This window comes from Macrobrachium nipponense, chromosome 32 (genome assembly GCF_015104395.2).
Source record: "Macrobrachium nipponense isolate FS-2020 chromosome 32, ASM1510439v2, whole genome shotgun sequence".
In the NCBI taxonomy this organism is placed as follows: Eukaryota; Metazoa; Arthropoda; class Malacostraca; order Decapoda; family Palaemonidae; genus Macrobrachium; species Macrobrachium nipponense.
The window spans coordinates 34,986,352-35,006,116 of record NC_061094.1 but is presented as its reverse complement, the minus strand read 5'-3'; the positions used below and the strand labels follow the sequence as shown (position 1 = coordinate 35,006,116).

Sequence of the window (19,765 nt, the reverse complement as noted above, 5' to 3'; positions counted from 1 at the left end):
GGAAGAATTGGGGATCAGCTGGGATGATGTGCCTACGAGAATCTAATAAAGGCCCCTTCTACTTCACATGGCACTGAAGGCATTTGTTAGTTGGTTAATTGTACTAGTTATAAAACAAAGTGTAGTTTCAGTTTGTTTTGTACAGATTTTAAATTTTTTCTATGACAAGAACACATTTTAGATATTACGGGGTCACTTGTAAATCCATGAAATATTTGAGCCATAATTCCTTAGCCCTGCCCTTATCTTTGCTCCTTGTGCTTTTTCACTATTTTCTGGACATTTTAACATTTTTATCTTTATATTGAGGTAAAATTATAATTTGTTCATATGCGGAACAAATCTTCGGTCTTAACAATAGGATATTTTCTAAGTGCTGGCTGATAACTGGTTAAAAACAATCAAAGATTGAAAGCAAGGAATGTGTGAGATCTGGCAACTCCTGTGTGTGAGGTGATTGCTGGTCATAAACTGCGCTCCTACTCCATGACGCGCCCAGTCTTTCCTTAACCGCCTTGGAGAGTAGATGCCTTTGCTTTTGCTCTCCTTCCAAGCCGGTTAATTTGTGCCCAGAGGAGCCACCAAAGTCATCCTGAGATTTCGAGAACTCATTACCCTGTTCAGAACTTGACGGATCAGGCAAAACAGAGGAAAGGCGTAAACCTCGAGGTTGACCCAAGGGTGTTGAAAGGTGTCCTTTGCCAGAGCAAGAGGATCCGGGACCACCAAACAGTAAACTTCCAGCTTCCTGTTGAATCGAGCGGAAATGAGGTCTAGCATAGGCCTCCTTCAAACCAGAAAAAGCCTGTCCGCCACGACCTGGTGCAGAGACCACTCCGTGCCCAGGATTTGGTTCTGACAACTCAGTCTGTCAGTGACCACATTCCTCTTGCCCAGAATGTACCTGGCAGAGAGCTCCACCCCATTGTCGATTGCCCACTGGTGTAACTTGACTGTCAATGAATAGAGGTGATGAGACACCAAACCTCCCTGCTTGTTCACATAGGCTACCACTGTGGTGTTGTTGGACATCAGAACCACCGAATGACCCTCTACCTTCTCCCAAAATTCCCTCACCCCCAGAAAAGCTGCCATCAACTCCAAAACGTTGATGTGTTGCAGCTTGTCTTTCACACACCAACCACCGTTTGATGCAAGGAGGTCTCCCAGATGAGCTCCCCAACCCGAGCTAGAGGCATCTGAAAACAGAAGGAAGTCTGGAGGGGGAGAAAGCAGACGGATTCCCACCGAGAGATTCTGGTGGTCCAACCACCAACGAAGGTCTTGTTTTACCTCCTCGGACAGAGGGACTCTCTGTAGAGGGGAATCTCCTGCAGGGGACCAGAAGTCTTTCGGTCTCCATTGAAAGACGACCATGAGGGACCAGCTTCTCCAGAAAACACAAAATTCCCAGAAGGACCTGTCACTGGTGAGCTGGCTGTTTGGGTTGTGATGGGAACTTGTGTGCCTCTAACTGCAACTTCTCTAACCTCTGGTCCAACGCAAAAATGCTCGACGCTGCTGTATGTATAAAAATACCGAGGTAAAGAGCTTTCTGGCTGGGAACCAGATTTGACTTCTCTAGGTTTACCATTATGCCTAGCTCATGACAAAACTAGAAGACTATCTCTCCTGAAGCAGTTTCTCCCTGGAGCATGCTAATACCAGCCAATCGTCAAGGTACCTTAACAGGCAAATCCCTTGAGCATGAGCCCATGTCGAGACGAGGGCAAAGACCCTAGTGAACACCTGAGGTGACGGTGGTCAACCTGAAGCACAGGACCTTGAACTGATAGATCTGCTTTCTCAGAGAGAAGCCAAGAAACTTTCTGGATGAATGGTGAATAGGGATCTGTATGTAAGCATCCTTTAAGTCTATTAACAGCAAGAAGTCGTTGTACCTTATCGCTGCCAACACGGTCCAAGGTGTCTCCATCTTGAACCTTTTCTTCCTGACAAAATGATCCAAGGTGGAAAGGTAGATTACTGGTCTCCAGTCACCTGACGCTTTGAGTACCAGGAAAATCTGACTGTAATAACCCGGAGAAGGACGCTTCACTTCTTCTATCGCCCCCTTGTTCATCCTTTTCAACACTTCCCCCCGAAGAGCTACGAACTTCGGGAAGTCGTGGGCGTATGTCCGATTTAGAAGGGGTCTGTCTGGGGGGAGAGAAGTTGAATGGTAGTAGATATCCCACCTGCAGAACATCTACTACCCATTTCTCCGCTCCATACCATTGCCACTTGGCCCACTGGCCCACTAGGCATCCGCCTACCTGTGGCAACGGAGAGGGAGAGGTGCCCACTCTATCGATGACCCCCTATGCCCCTTCCCCTAGAGCCCATCCCAGGCTTGTAGGGGTGGGATTGAAAGGGATGTTGTTGCTTCTTTGTCTTGGTCTGTGAGGGAGATTGAGAGACCCTCGCAGAAGCCGAACTCTTAGAAGATTTAACAGGCAAAGATCTTCTCACCTGTCGCTGAGGAGGAGGAGGAGGAGGGCATCGTGAATGCGCCTCTGACTTAGATACTGCCTGATGTACTAACCTGTCTTTAGTATCTTATTGTTAAGACCGAGGGTTTGTTCCGCATATGAACAAATGACAAATTTTTAATCAATTTGTATTTTTCATAGATAACAAACCTGAGGTCTTAATGTTTTACTGCCCACCTCTAGCTGCCCCTCTCTCTTGTTATAGTTTCTGGGTTGGGGAAAAGACTGGGCACGTCACGGAGTGGGTGTGCGGTCTCGGACCAGTTATCACCTCGTACAGGGAGGAGTCGCCAGATTTCACAGATTCTTTGCTAGTGCTAGGAAAATATTGTATTGTTAAGACCTCAGGTTTGCTAGCTATGTAAAATGCAAATTGATTAAAAATTTGTCATATTACTAGATAGAAAATATATAGTTGAAAATTTAATCTTCAAAAGCAAGTTAACCTGTTGTCTACTTGAGCTTGGGTAATTCCTTAGCAGTAGTAGTTTTGATATAAAAAGTTATATAACAGGATTCACTTCCATTTGTTAGTTAAATAAGATGCAAAGGTATAGTCCTTGGTGTTGATAATGCAGACATCAGACATGGGTGTAAAAAGCAGCATGTAAAAGTATAAAGTTCATATTGTATTGACTAACTTAGGCTGACTACCTCCATAATTTTATTTTCAGTCTCCAGGAAGAAATTATAAAACCAGAAATATTCAAGCTTGTAGAAAAATGTGAAAGGTTACGAGATTATCCAAGGGAGATATAAAAGTGGGTGAAAAGAGGAGTAGCACCAACACTGTAGGAAAATAGAAAAAATCTCTACCTACCTCATGACTTTATGATTTGTTTCATTTTACAGTGGGAGAACATTACTGATGTTTTCCTTGTGTGCTAGTTCATTCCTGGCATATGCATTCCACTGTCTTACTTTTACACTCATTAACATCCCAGGTGTAATCTAAAGTACCATTCAGTGTTTGCAAAGCTCAGATGTAACTATATGCTATATGACACAAACTATGTAGTACATTCAATGTTTCATTTTACATGTTAACCTTGAACTAAAGAACTTGATTCTTCAAGGGACTTTTTTTTTTCACTAGGGGAAGTGACTACAGTACTGTTGTGTATATTTTCTCAGCCTGTGAACCAATTGAGATTAAGCTAGCAAGCAGGAAAAATGGCAAGCCTCATCAAGTTTTTAGCCAACTTGGCCTATTGGGTAATAGTAGTAGACAAATGTGGTGTTCTGTTGACCCATAATTTTATGATGCTTTTAGACTAAGTTAAAGCTGCTTTTTCCATAGGAAATTTTTCAGCGTGTACTGTATTGTTGTTCTTTCTTTGTGCAGTGTTTGAAATCCACACTCTACATAGTTATGTATAATAGAAGCTGTTAAACACCCTCTTTCATTAGAATTTTTAATTACATTTAACGTGAATTGACCGTTTGGTAGAACGATAAAAGCTAGAGCCTACTGAAAATTTTCAGTTGCACAGTACTATAGTAGTAATATTATATTCTTGATGTATAACAATCTCACTTGGCATGTTCATTATTTTTTTCAATAGCATTGTATCGAAATTAATTACTACTTAATTTTCATAGCTAGCTAATCCTCATTATACATGTGAAAATATTGTTGACATTGGATTAACTATAGAATTTAACATATACGTACTATAGAGGTTTAGAAACCCCATGAAATATGAGAATGGAAAAGCCCCAGAACCATCAGGAATAATTGGCAGTTTGCTATAAGCAGTTGAAGAATTAGCTAGTCTTAAAAGTAGAAGGCATAGATGAAGACCTACATCCTAATTGTCATTCATCATAAAACAAAAGAAACAACATTTGAGTAGTGACTAGCACAAGAGGAACACAAAATTTGTACAGTATGTACAAGAAATATAATAATAATAATAATAATAATATGTAATTATAATAATAATATGTAATGATAATTATAATGATAATAATCAGGTAGGAAATGCACGGGGCAAAAAAACCCATACTAGTAACTTATATCACATGTAACCCCACAAATGGAAAAATGCGATATAGAAAAATAATGGTGACGATGATGATATCAGGACATTTGTAAAGTATAGCAAAAAAAAAAAAATAATAAAATAAAAAGTTACATCAGTGATGTAAAGTAAAGTATAAAGTAAAAGTTGCATCGGTAAATGCACTGTCATTAGTCAATATTAGTCTTGATTTTGGGCATAATAATAGAACTTACTACTCAGTCGATGCAATATTAAATGACCATTCAGCTTTCAAACCAGTTTGAGGCTATCCTCCAGCTGATGCCACTACTATTTGTGCCATACTGTTAATATACCTGCCATACTGTTAATATACCATACTGTAATATAATTTGTTTATTATTCACTATTGATTTGTAAGTGACACATAATGTGCCCTTGTCTTAACTCTTCTCTTAAAAGTAGTCTTGAATAATGACAGTGCTTTTTTGTTTCTAAGACAGAGGATTCAAATATTTCCAGATGTAAGTGTTTAAGACCAAATTGTAATTATAAATAGTACTTGAGTGATTATCTCAGTGAAGATATTAATATTGGAAGGCCAGTGCTGGTAAATAAATTAACATTGCCTAGCATAAATTGAGTTTTTCAGTTTCGAGTTGCTAGGGATAGTAGCTTCCAAAGCTCAGCTAGCTCTTGACTGGACTTCTTCTTTAACTACTTGTACTCTGTAAGAAATTTCTATAACTGGATTGCTCCTCACCATTCCTCATCCTGGATTAAAGTTTGTATGCTGTGTTCCATTTATATTTTCAGTCCCATCTAATGATGGCTTTTTCTGTAGGCCAGCGTTATATGTATGGGTGTACACTACCTTTCAGTTTTTTTTTTCTTATTGCTTGCAGATTATTTTGTAAAAGAATTTTTATGGCCAAAACATGGTTTGGTATTAAAAACCCATTAATCATAAATAGTCTGTCAGTATTTAGTTTGAAAGTTAAAGAAATTGAAGTCAAGAAGAGGATATAACAAGCCCGGGAAAAAAATGGAGAGGGCATAATACTTTAAGAGAAGGAAACCATCCATAAGTAACAAGTTTGCAAAAAAAAAAAAAAAAAACTCCACATAATAGCTTTTTCTATAAGTGATGGGCCATGGAAGATAAACCCAAGGAAGAACACCCATGAAGCACAAAAAGCATAATGGCTTTTACCTCAGGAAAGACACACCTCTGTGCTAGACAAGTGAAAGGTGAAAAGGTAGAGGATGGAGATGATTGATTAATCTCTCCCCAATGAAAGTACATACATGGCCAACAGCAGTAGAGGATCACACCCAAATTTCAGCTTTGTGTGAGCGATATCACAGAGATGAAACTGGGAAAGCTTGTTCAGACATGGCCAAGTTCCTGTTGCAAGGATGAAAGAAAGCTCCAAATTACTATATACAGGCGGTCCCCGGGTTACGACGGTTCCGGCTTACGACGTTCCGAGGTTACGACGCTTTTTCTTAAATATTCAATGGAAAAATCTGTCCTGGGTTACGACGCTTGTTCCGAGGTTACGACGCTGACGCTTCCGACGCTCTGAGTTAACGACGCTTTTAAAAAACTCATACTATGATAAAAATCCTTTTTAGTTTAGCACAGTATATTAATAAAAATAAGTTTCTGGTTAGATTACAACAAAAATTTTGAGGTTATGATGATTTTCGACACTTTTTATGTCGTATTTTTCTATGTTTTTTAGTGACGCCTCATATGCGGAACTAGTTTCCGAGCGAATGAATACATACTAGCTTGCGGTGCGCAAAGTTTACATATAACAGTCCAAAAGCACAAATAATGAAAAAAATCATTGCTTGTTTCCAGTAATAATAACAAAACGAAGTTTCTGGTTAGATTACAATGAGAGAGAGAGAGAGAGAGAGAGAGAGAGAGAGAGAGAGAGAGAGAGAGAGAGAGAGAGAGAGAGAGAGAGAGAGAGGTGTCTTCCGACGCTCCGAGTTAAGGACAGAGAAGTGTTCGTTTCGTTAAACGGCCTCTGACTCATGCCAGTAAATGTTTTGTTGATACTAATAATATAAGCCTATTTAAAGATACGTTTACTTTAATTAGTCTACATGATACGTAAATAGTAATCAACTGTTCTTGTAGCCCTCAAGATTTGGCAAAATCGAAGTATCCAAAGAGAGACATTATCCAGTACACTGGAACCTTGACAAACGAATTTAATTTGTTCCGTTACCATCGTCGTATATCAAAACAGTTGTATCTCAAAGCATTTTTTCCCATTTAAAATAATGTAATATGTATTAATCCGTTCTAGCGGTATGAAACCACACCTAAACACAGCTAAATTACATATAATATACACAATTTATACACAAATAAACTAGTAATAACACACATAATGATAAAATAACATAGCAATGTGATAAATGATAATAAATGTTAATAAAATCAATAAAAAAAAAGAAAGGAATTTTACTTACCACAACGAAAGATGACGTGAGGCCAGTAGGGGGAGGAGGTAGGGAAGGGTGGCAGGGAACGATTTGTTCTCTTTTTATTTACGTATGTACACTAATAACTACGTAATAAACACAAATGAAATAACATTGCTAAACTAATTTTTATTTTTTTTATTTTAATCAGTTTGTAGTTTAGAAATAATGGTGATGCCTTTGGAAGGTTTTATGCTTTGCTATAATTTCATGTTTTGCTTCCATCGAAATCATTTTCTTGGGTTTTTCTTATCACCTGCTTTGTCTTTAGCTTTGAGACCCATGGTTAATAATAAAATAGACAAAATAACACGAAAAATAGGCGCAAATACAACGAACTAAACAACGACGTGTTAACATGCAGCACCAACAAACAAACAGACTGAACGCCATTTATCGGTCGCCTATACAACTAACACTCATCGCAAAATCGTATCTCAAATATTTCGTTGTATATCAAAGCTTATATTTTCGCAAATTTTCTGTTGTATCTCAAAACATTCGTATATTAGGGCAATCGTATGTCAAAGTTCCAGTGTAATTTGATCAGAGAGAGAGAGAGAGACCGAAGAGAGAGAGAGAGAGAGAGAGAGACGCCTTGGCAACAATGGTCACCGTCTCGGGGATTGACGTAACATTTATTTTCTGAACAGATAGGACAGAGAAGTGTTCGTTTCATTAAACGGCCTCTGACTCATAGCAGGAAATGTTTTGTTGATACTAATACTATATAAGCCTATTTAAAGATACGTTTACTTTAATTAGTCTATATGATACGTAAATAGTAATCAGCTGTTCTTGTAGCCCTCAAGATTTGGCAAAATCACTCCAGGTTGTACATAAAACTTCAAGAATGTAGTGTCACCAGAGGATTACAATAGTTTTTACCTTCAAGAACCAGCATTCTTTTATGAAAATAACTCCAGGTTGTACATAAAACTACAGGAAACAACATGTAGTGTAACCAAAGGATTACAAGTAAGGTTTTTATAACTTTTTATTAGTTTAAGACATATTTCCAAGCGTCGTTCCGGCTTACGACGATTTTCGGCTTACGACGCGTCTCAAGAACGGAACCCCCGTCGTAACCCGGGGACTGCCTGTACTTAGGGGTCAGGGAGAATGAAAGTGTGCCAACCTCATGAACCCTAATTCTGCGCTTATTGAGGTCTTTTCTTGGTGCATCAGAATAAGCTCTAGAAATTACTTGTTTGAGCCAATAAGAAAGTGCGTTTAGACTCAGGTTGATTTTATGCAGGTGATGATACACAATGAGTGAAAGCTGTATTCTTTGATTGCCTTCTTGCCTAAATATGTATTCAGTCATGGAAGGCAATCATAGGTTGATTTTATGCAGGTTATAATACACAATGAGTGAAAGCTTTATTCTTTGATTGCCCTTTTGCTTAACCCTTAATGGACAGATATGCTCACTAGAGTAGCAATAACAGGTTTAGGCTGGACGACGGATTCACCCATGGTGAGTAACAATATTACGCACCATCAATTTGGGGGAATTAGGCAGAAAGAGGTGCCATTATTTCTATAGCTTATAAATTCACCAATGGCAACTTTTAGACTGGCTAAAATCCACTGGGCAGCTCATGAGAGTTAAATGGGATCTTGACTTCAAGGAGGATGTATTGCCTCTGTCTCACAAGACATCTTTTAGTAAATTTGCTCATAAATATACCGAAGGGGTTGCTGTTGGTTTTAGTTCTTCTCTTTTATGATAGTATGTCAGTTATAAATGTAATTTGGGAAAGAAAAGTGCAAAGAAATATTAGATAAAACATGCATAAATGCAAAAAAGTTATTGTATCTTTTGTTCTTGGTAAATTTACCTACATAAATATTTTACAAATATGCTCAGAATTTGTTACTAATCTTGTTTCTTGTATTTTTTGATATTGAATGAGCTATAATTATAATTTTTCAAAATAAAATAATTTGAAAAATTGTTTATATCTTTGTAAAATTTACAATTGTCTTGTTAAAGAGGCTGCACAAGGGGGTAGCAAATATAGTTATTTTCAATTTTTCATGGAAGGTAGGGACAATTTTTTTTAATTTTTTTTTTTCTTACACCATTTGCTTTTGCATATATTCCTCTTCCCATTGAGGTGTTTTTTTTTTCTTAAATTTGCCAACCTCAAAGTTTCGCCACCCTGGGCGCTGCATATTATTAATGTAAAAAAAATTTATATTTTCTAAATAAAGACAAAGGCTTTAAAATGTTCCTCTTTACCCCTGTTTAGCTTCATACTGAAAAGAAGAGGCGAGAGAACCGTTTTATTGACAGAGTGGATGTTTCGACCTCTCTCTTGGGGTGCAGGATCTTTTGATTTCAAACTAGTCAATGATTTGTATTTACTTGGAAATCAGGGGAGGTGAATTTTAGCTTCCAGGAAAGAATGAGGTCCGTCAGTCAGTTTCTTGCAGTGTCTTTGTAGATGCCATGCCTCTTGTTAACTAAAATATCTTTGAAAAGCATCCTTAGATTCCTTACAGTGACCACCCTCGCTGAAAGCCCTGGGCCTCTGATTGGATTAGTTATTTTCGTAAGGAACTTTGGTCTCCATATGTATATGCATATGTTTTTCTTTTTGTTTTTGCTTTTCTTCACCTTTCAGTACTGAACTTGTATAGTGTACACATGCAAACCATTTCATATTCTTTGTACTCAAAAGATTTCAGCTCCCTATAAGTATCAGTAATACTTATGTGCATTGTCCTTAACTGGATTTTATTTGCTTTGAATTTTTTTTTATCTCATATTTATGTTATAATTTTTGTTTTAAATAGTGCTTCTTATGAGTTAACAGCAATTTTTCATACTTCTGTATTGATTACTGTAAAATTTTATTCATTTTACAGAATATGGGTGGAGGGATTGACTACACAACAAGGCTCTTGAGCAATGTTCATGAAGGACTTCCTCTTCCAGATGATGTAACTGATGTTCAGTTGGTTGCAGGGCAATATTTATATTATCATTATGGTTGTGATGGATTTGATGACAGGGTATGTGAATTGTATTCCTAATTATAATTGTAAAATATATTTTTATATTGTACCTACGTATTTTCTTTTTTTACTCTTGCATAAATATATGTGGGAAAGTATATCTTTTTCAACTTTTGCCTCCTTAGAAATAAAGTTAGGCATGGTGAGGGAGTGCATGAATGTTTTGAATTCACTTTCATGTTGAAGCTTATTTTCCTGTGTTTGGATACTTTCTATGGCATAAGTTGCACAAATTTTTCTGCTTTAATTAAATATATTCATGATGGAAAGAAAAGTCCACTTGAATGAGAATAGGAGTTCATATTTAATATTCAGACTACTATAGTATGAAATTAGTAGTGCCGGTGATTGGAATAAAAGAAAAAGAAAATAAACCTGCTTCATCTCATTTTCGTTGTAGTTTACCAGTTTACTTTGTAGTTAATATATGATGCCTCACTGAAATTAGTTTGTAATGTCCATAACAAGAGTTCACACATTCGATTAACCTGAGTATCCATTTCAGGGATGGGGCTGTGGTTATAGAACATTGATGACTCTTTGCTCATGGGTTAGAGACCAAAAAATGAGGTCTGTGACTGAGACATCTGATTTACATCCTGTCCCTTCAAATAGATGTATCCAAGAAACTTTAGTTAAAATTGGAGACAAAGAAAGTTATTTCATAGGTTCAAGACAGTGGATTGGAAGTGTTGAGGTAAGTAAATATTATTAGAACAATCCATCTATTTTTTATCATTTTGATACGATTAGAACTGTTGGGCATTCCCTTGAAAGCTTAATGATTAGCATAAAATCTTAACCACAACAATGTAACAATAATATTTCTCCATTTCATTAAGTTTCAGATAAGTGCTCTGGCCATTGATATGTTAATTTAAGGAGAATATCAGCATTTCTTTCAAAGCAAAATTGTGTTTGTATGTATATTATTTTGATCATTAAAAGGCAAATGACCCCTCATAAATAAAGGGTATTTTATTTGACATTCATGATTAAAAGTTAAGATTAGTACAACATTTTATAATATCAGATTTTTTGAATTTGAAGGGAACATAAGACTAATATACCAAATATGAGCACTCTGAAACTTGACATTATTGAGATGACACTGTTGAAGGTTAGTGTTATCAGTGCACCTCACAGGGTGCACTGTAGGCATTACTTGAGGTTCTTTGCAGGATCCCTTCAGCCCCTAGCTGCAACCCCCTTTCATTTCTTTTACTGTACCTCCATTCATATTCTCTTTCTTCCATATTACTTTCCACCCTCTTCTCACATTTGATTTATAGTACAACTGCAAGGTTCAAGGTTTTCCTCCTGTTAGGATGCATACACATGGTCAAACAGCGTTCGTTGGACAAACACTGTCACCAGATAGCCATATTAAAAGTAAAGGTGGGTTGATGACGTCAGAAGCGATCACCTTGGACTAACAGACATTGCCCATGTTTATGGTTCAGAGCATCTGACAGTATTTGGCAGGACAGAGGCATGGTATACAATGATGTTGCCAGGCAAAAAATTCAAGAGGTTTTGTGTTCACTGTATGAGCTGAAGCTATGACTTGCTTTGATTTCAACCAACCTGACAACATGGCTGGGTTTAACTCTATGAAGGAAAAAAATTACCACTGGGATAGGATACAGACTCTGATGTTAGTTGAACTCTACCGGCAGAATCGTTGTATGTAGAATATCAAGTCAGACGTTTATAAGGAGAGAAATAACTTGCAGTAGCAATTAATGAAATAAGAGTAGAACTTCAGAGGAGTGGATCACATGTCAGTGCAGTGGAAGTGTAGAGGAAAATAGAAACAATTCGTTGTCAGTATAAGCAAGAACTTTGCAAACTTTAAAAATCCAAGAAGTCAGGGGTTGGGTTGATGACATGTACACACCCACATTATGGTTCTTCGATGAACTGTGTTTCCTCAACGATAGTAACAGCATGAGAGAATCGGTGTCAAATATGGATAGCCAAGTCTCTCATATGTCCAAGATACATATGTGCATTCTGTGTGGGTGTGTAAGAAAAACGGCAAAAGACAATTATGAATTTATTTTACTGCCACCATTCCAATTCACAGGACAAACTGTAAAACGTAACCCGAATGCAATGAAATAATGAAACTTACAAATACTGAAAATATTTTTAATGACCCAATAGTACTAATTCATTAGGAGTTAATGTTGCAAGTCACCATTAGGTGATTCTTTGCTGCCAGGTTATAGCACCTTCATTAAAATACTGCATGTAGTACTTGTTGCAATGATAATTACTGTGCCTGCACACACACATTTACGCATGGAACTCCAAGTACGGGTTGAAACTCAATACAGCTTTTGTGAGCTTTAGTTCAGTGGGTTGCCACATCTTGAACAAATTCAGAAACAAATGGAAATTTATATTGATAATATACTGATCAACAGCAGAGAGAGAAACAAAATGTTGTACACATTGTCTTTATTATGTACATAAAGTTTTCAGTTTGTTGCTTTACAAAAGCATCTACAAAAGTGCAATAGGGCCAGGTATGTAAAGCATAAAATCAGTCTGTTGCAAATAAAAAAATTTGAAGACCACAACACTAATGTTCGGCTCAGAGTTAAAACATGGCATTGGTTCCGAACTGTCTGCCAGACTTTGACTGTTGAATGGAGTAGAAACTATGGCATACATCAATATCTGGTAGCATGGTTTGTTGCCAGGTCAGTTCTCATCACATATGCACTTATGATATCACTATACTACATAGTACAATACATTGACTGTCTAACGAGCACTGCTTGACTATGTGTATGTATGCACCATTACACCTTTCAAACCTTTTTCCTGTCAATTTCCCTTTTAGAGATGAATGCTCTTATAGGCCCCAGTGCCTGGCCTTTGGCCTAAACCCCATATTCTATTTTATGCCTAGATCTTTCATGATGAATAACAATGACTTGTGCATTGAAAATTATTGATTTGATTAGGTAATTAGATTTTATTCCAACTCTAATGTATTTGGGAACTTAAGGCCCTTGATGTAGATTAGGCCTGAGTAAATTGATAAAAAGGGAGAAAAAATTATAGGATAACCTCAAAAGTCATAGTCTATGTTTTAAAATAGCAAATAATAGGAATTAAAACAGATGGCAGATTATAAGACTTAATTAAAGAGGCCAGTTGCTGGAAGATAATTCAGTATAGAGAACTGTAGTTTTGAAGCATAGGACTAGTTTATGTTGACCTTTTATTTATGCATTATTGCATAGATTATTGTTGTGAACATAAAAAAAACTTTTTATTGAACTCCGTGTAATTGGGATTAGCATTTTTGTTACAATTTACATTGTTCACATGGTTATACTGAAGGATTGTATTTTTCAAAACAAAACAACAACACATTGCTGTCACTAGGAAGAGTTTTAGAACTGAAGAATTTATTTTATTTTCAGGTTGGTTACATTATTGATTCTCTGTATGATGTGTCATGCAAAATTATCCATGTCAACTCAGGAGCAGAGTTGAAAAATCATGTGAAAACATTGTCAGACCACTTCAAAAATTTTGGTGCTCCTGTGATGATGGGTGGAGAAACAGACGTTTCATCCAAGGGAATCATGGGTGTTGCTGAAGGACTTACAGAAACTTATCTTCTTGTGGTGGTAAATTTCATAATATTCCTTATTCTTTGTACTAACTTGTGTTTTTAGAAGAGAGATGGTAAATGTCATCCATGGCTTACTGGATTTTCCTGTTCACTCTGAGTAAGCCTTTTGCCTACTAATCTAATCTCACACCTTGTACTTAAGAACCAGACAACTCATTATTTAAAGTGGTTTGGTGCTAGTACTTTGTTTTTGGTGAGCATAATATGGATTAGATCTTAACTGTATCATTTGCCCCTGTCCATATCAAACAAACCATTGCTCTATTAAGCCTTGCATTTAAAATTATGAGTTTTCTATATCTAAAATGACAAGTTTTCCAACATTTATGCAAGGAAAATAAGATTGCATTCACTAGGTGATGATGTTAATCCCCCTTTGCAAGAATGATAAACCGTCTCCCCTCACTTGCTACCTTTGGTATACAACTTTGGTGAATTGGTTAACACTATTTTGAATAAAGGTTCACCTATATCTGTTGAATTCAGTTGACAGTCTAAAAGAATATCAACTTCCAGAAGGATTTCATTACAGATGGAAATGTATAGACCTAATGTGACCCTTGAGATTTCTGGGGGCTCCCAAACAATTTGTTGTTGAACATTCAGATGTGTTACCACTTTTGAGTGTAGCAATTACGTATTTTGTTTTATCACAAGTCAAGATGTTTTTTGTCTATATAGTAATACTCGTAGTTCCTCGTTGGATGAGTCGGTCATGTGCTCGACTACCGATCTCAGGGTCTGAGTTCAATTCCCCACTCTGCCAACAAGGAATCAGAGGAATTTATTTCTGGTGATAGAAACTCAATTCTTGATGTGGTTTGGATCCGACAATAAGCTTTAGGTCCCGTTGCTAAGTAACCAATTGGTTACTTACCACGTAAAAATATCTAATACTTAAGGCCAGCCCTAGGAGAACTGTTAATCAGCTCAGTGGTCTGGTAAAACTAAGATATACTTAACTTAGTAATAGTCATATATATGTAGTAATGGTCTGAGTTTAAAACTGAAATGGTTACATCTTTGCTGTATATTTAAAGAATAAAAATAAAAGCCAAAAATGACAAGTTGAATTTAGCTAAGAACAGAAAAGGGATTTTGACGTAGGAAAAATCTATTTCTGGGCGAGGAAGCCGTGTCGCCCAGTGAAATGTGTCCTCTTTAGCACTATTTCTAGTAAAATATTGCTATGATACCAGAGAACTGCTAAATTGGACATGTCAGAAGTCTCTGACTCGCTCACCTAAATAAAAGGTGTCGGTATAGAACTGGGGTGAGTGTTAAACACTACCACAGCAACCCCTCCAATTAGCCTTTTCCTCATCAAAAGACCCTGAAAACGGGGAGCTGACCTATAGGTCACACCCAGCTACCCTGTTGAAGGGGACTGCGGCGTCATACTTATCGATAGCAAAGAAGCTTGGTGCACAGCAAGGGGGGGGAAAAAAAGGAAAAAAGGGGGGGATTTCACTGGGCGACACGGCTTCCTCGCCCAGAAATAGATTTTTCCTACGTCAAAATCCCTTTTCTGGGCTCAGCCGTGTCACTCCGTGAAATTGTACCAGAGAAACACCAAGCTATACTATCCTGAAAGGAGAAATCATATTAATGAAATCAAAGGAAATAATAAAATAGTTTAGAATTGGAAAAAATACAATTTATTTACAAAATATACTATATAGTCAAAACATGTGGCAACATTTGCAACAAGTCACATACATAATAAAATAATTACAGATAATTTGCATGTACATAAAACTATACACGATTATACACTTATTCTAATAGCTAGGCATTTGCTGAGGTAGGTAAAATGTTAATGAGGCTGGCATAATTGAAAAGATTCATATGACACAAGGACGGTACTATAATGATGTAGCAGTAGGAGACACTGGCCTTCCTGCAGCTATTGCATGATATTTAAGATTCCTCTAAAGACTTAAGGTAGTGCTTTTTGAAAACCAAGGGTGACTTCCAACCAGTATACTTCTTCAGATCATCAAAGTCCATATATTTGAAGAAGTTAACAGAAGTTGCTATTGCCCGAATGTCATGCACCTTAGGGAATGACCCTGGGCTGGCTTTCTTGATAAAATATAAAATCTGCTGCCTAATGCCTTTTAGAGATAGTGTACCACCATCTTTTCTAATGAAAAGGGGGCCTTCGGAATAGGTAGACGTCCTAGATAAATAGTCCTTAAGAGTTTTAACAGGACATAACGATGGATCCTGCGGAAGCGGGACAATCTTCCATGGAGACCACCTCATCAAGGGGTCTTCATTCTTAGCTAGAAATTGCTTATTTGGCGAAAGCAACACGTCCCCCGAGGAAAGGAACTCAATATGCGCTTCATCTCTAGATAAAGATGACAGCTCTGATATTCTGGCACCTGAAGCTAGACTCAATAAGAACAGTTTTTTACGCAAAATGGTTTGGTAATCACATTTGAAGTTGTCTGTTTCCGAGGCTAACCTAAGAACATCATTAAGAAACCATGACACTGACGACGGTCTGTGAATGGGCCGTAGACGTGCACATGCCCTTGGGATAGAGGTGAAATAAGACTCGGTTAGATTGATACCAAACCCGAGAAGAAAAATCTTTTTCAGAGCTGACTTAGTGGTTGTTATTGTTGCAGCTGCCAAGCCTTGTTCAAACAAAGACCTGAAGAAGGTTATGGCCACGTTCAATGTCATTACTTTGATATTTGATTCTCTGAGGAACGAAGACAATTTCTTAACTGCTGAGTCATACTGGCGAAGCGTAGACTCTCTCTTGTCTGACTCCAAGAACAACATGTTCTGTGGATCAATCTCGCCTACTCTCTTACCTGCAAACTTCATGAAATCCATAAAGTTCGGTTTTGTTTTGAAGACCTGAGAATCGAACACAGTCCTCGTTTGAACTTGTTGCGATAGTCTCAAGTCCGGGAGAGGGTGAGGGCGAAGACCTAGTTCCAGGAGAAGGGGAAACCAGTTGCTCTTGGGCCAGTGAGGGGCTATGAGAGCCACCTGACCTTTGAAGGATCTCAACTTGTGCAGCACCTTCAGGAGAAGGTTCACTGGAGGGAATAAATAGATCTTCGTCCACTGGTTCCAATCTATGCTCAGGGCGTCCGTAGCGTATGCCAGAGGGTCCAGATTGGGGGCTACGTAACAAGGCAGCTTGTGGTTTGCCTCTGTGGCAAACAGATCTACTTCTAGACCTGGTACTCTTTGGCAAACTCTCTCGAAGGATTCTTGGTCCAGTGACCATTCTGATTCCAGAGGGACCGACCGAGACAGGGCGTCTGCCACTACATTGTGGACTCCCGCCAGGTGAGTAGCTGACAGATGCCAGGTGTTCTTGGCTGCTAGAGAAAAGATTGCTATCATCACGTGGTTCACATGACTTGACTTTGAACCACCTCTGTTTATACAGTGTACTACTACTGCACTGTCGATGACCAACCTGATATGAGTCTTCCTTTGGAGGAGGAGCTTTTTTAAAGTCAGAAACACTGCCATAGCTTCCAGAATGTTGATGTGAAGTGTTTTTGGAAGTGAGGTGACCAAGTTCCCTGAACCTTCTCGTGCTGTGAATAACCTCCCCAACCTGTCAGCGATGCGTCCGTATGCACCACTAGGGACGGGGGAGGAAACTGCAACGGTAACTCCTTGGCTAGGTTGGCGGCCTTTGTCCATGGGCGCAGGCGTTTTCTGAGAATCAGAGGTATCCGGGCGAACTTGTCCCGACACTTGGCATTTGCCTTCGAACGCCAAACTCGATTGATGTCCTTGAGCTTGGCTTTCAACAGAACGTCCGTGACTGAGGCAAACTGGAGCGAGCCTAGGATCCTCTCCTGATTCCTTCTCGAACTCTCTTTGCACTTTAAGAATTGTCTTGTTGCCTTGGCAATCTCCTTTCTCTTTCCTGCTGGAATGGAAAGAGTGTGAGAATCCAAGTCCCAATGAATCCCTAGCCACTGGAACTTGGACTCCGGAGTCAACCGGGACTTGGTCCTGTTGATCTTGAACCCTAAATATTCCAGGAAAGACATGACCTTGTCCGTGGCTTTCATACATTTGCCTTTGTCCATCTCCCAGATTAGCCAATCGTCTAGGTACGCCACCACCAATATACCCTGGGATCTTAGCTCCTGCACCACTGCCTCCGCCAGTTTCGTGAAAACCCTTGGTGCTATATTTAGCCCGAAGGGCATTACTTTGAAGGAGTAGGCTTCTTTCCCTAGTTTGAAGCCGAGGAATGGTCGGAAGTGCCGAGCTATCGGGACATGATAGTAGGCGTCTGTAAGATCTATAGAGGTGGTGACGGCCCCACGGGGAAGTAAGGTCCGCACCTGAGAGATGGTCAGCATTTTGAACTTGTCGCAACGAATGTACAAATTTAGATGGGACAAGTCTAAGATCACCCTTCTTTTGTCGGTCCCTTTCTTTGGGACGCTGAATAGACGACCCTGAAAATTCAAGTTCTTCGTCCTGGAGATTGCTCCCTTCTGGAGAAGGTCCTTGGAGTAATCCATCAATTCCTGCGTTGGTTCCTGATAGAAGGTGATGGGTGGAGGAGGACCTTTGATCCAACTCCAGCCTAGGCCTCTGGATACTATGCTTTTTGCCCAACTGCTGAACCCCCAACGATGACGAAAGAGGTACAGCCTGCCTCCTACCTGAGAGACTTCATTGAGATGATGAAGGCCGGGATCCTCTGCCTGACCTTGCACCTCTAGCTCGCCCTTGGGCTCTGGCTCCTCCGCGCTGGCGAAAGGATCCTCTAGCCCTGCCACCCCTAGCAACTCTGGTAAAGGGGTGAAATGCCCGACTCTCATAGACCGGGTTAAAAGCGGGCGACACTGAATACTGTGAGGAGACCTGTTGGTTAGACGGCGGCGAAAGGAAGACAAATTGATGCTGTTGCTGAGGCTGAGCCTTAGAAGTCGAAGGCTGGGATACCTGTTGAATTGGAACAGCTTGTAGCACAGGATGCTGTTGCGGGACTTGGAAAGGTTGGAACTTCCTTTGCCTCTTCCTAGCCCTAAAACTGGAGGAAGAAGACTCTGATTTCCTTTTGAAAGGGATTCCCCAACGCAACCTGATGCTTTGGTTAAGACGTGATGCCTCGCTCTGAACCTCGGTTACTGCTGAAGCTGGGGAAGAGATCTGCACCCCAGATTGAGGAAGCTAGAAGCTTGTTGGGTTCGTGCCTGATCGTAGCCTCAGATAGAACATGCTTCCTGCAATTTCTCCTAGCAATCGCAAAGTCGTACAAGTCACATTGCATGCTTAAAAGTAACGACTTCGCAATGACCTTAAACAGCAGCTCCTGAGCGTACTCCCGAGCCGCCGTCTCTGTCATCACTAGGGAGTTAAGAGACCTTGCGAGACGTGTCTTAGCATCAAATTCGGCTTGGATCAATGCGTCTGACAGCCTAGGAAGGCGTTCACTAAACAAGGTGATTGCACAATCTGGCTTCAGCTTGCCTACCGAGAACGTAGCTGGCAAGTCCTCCCACAAATCCTCCCTACCTGGGAGTAGTAAAGATGTGGGATCTGTCTCCCTAAGCTGGGGCATGGGCTCTTCCCGAGTCACTGCCTGGAGTGTAAGTTCTGCTACCTTTGATGTAAAAGGTAAGGGGTTCCCGACATCAGTTGTAAACATGGTGAAAGGACTTTTAAAAGCTGTTACTCTAGTATTTGAGCAGTCCCACTCTTCTAGGCTCCGTATCCATGTTTGCTGAGCCTGATCTCTAGAAAGGATAACAGTCTCCTGGGGACCTTATCCTCTCTAACCAGAGCTGCCTCCGTAAGCCTAACATAGCCTATAAATGGAGGCTGTAAACCTTCGGGGAAAAACTCGAAATCCTCGAAGCCTACGTGTGCCGCAACCTTCTATAGTCAACATCCCATTGACAAACGGAGCGAAGTTAGCCACCCTCCAGGGATTACCGGGGTGGAAAGGAGGGAGCGTGGACCCGTCAGGCATGCTCTGAGCTTGCATCAAGCTACTAGAAGGGGCCGAAACTGCCGACTCCTGTCTGAGACCTGCAATCAGGGAGTCCTGAGCACCTAACCTGCTAAACACTTCTTCAAACCTTGCTGCA

General features: G+C 39.4%; 1 protein-coding gene across 10 annotated transcripts in view; it reads left to right on the top strand.

The window, feature by feature from the left end:
* LOC135207341 (ufm1-specific protease 1-like) overlaps positions 1-19,765 on the top strand; it is a 118,687-nt gene that overhangs the window by 58,776 nt on the left and 40,146 nt on the right. For 6 of the 10 annotated variants that reach the window (XM_064239058.1, XM_064239059.1, XM_064239054.1 and 3 more), the window contains exons 2-4: positions 9,860-10,006; positions 10,515-10,706; positions 13,453-13,662. In XM_064239058.1, the coding sequence (XP_064095128.1) occupies positions 9,863-10,006; positions 10,515-10,706; positions 13,453-13,662 (546 nt within the window). In that variant the 5' untranslated portion in view covers positions 9,860-9,862. Of the gene's footprint in view, positions 86-3,588; positions 3,708-9,859; positions 10,007-10,514; positions 10,707-13,452; positions 13,663-19,765 lie in introns of all 10 variants that reach the window. The other 4 variants (XR_010312959.1, XM_064239053.1, XM_064239052.1 and 1 more) reach the window with 3 other exon arrangements.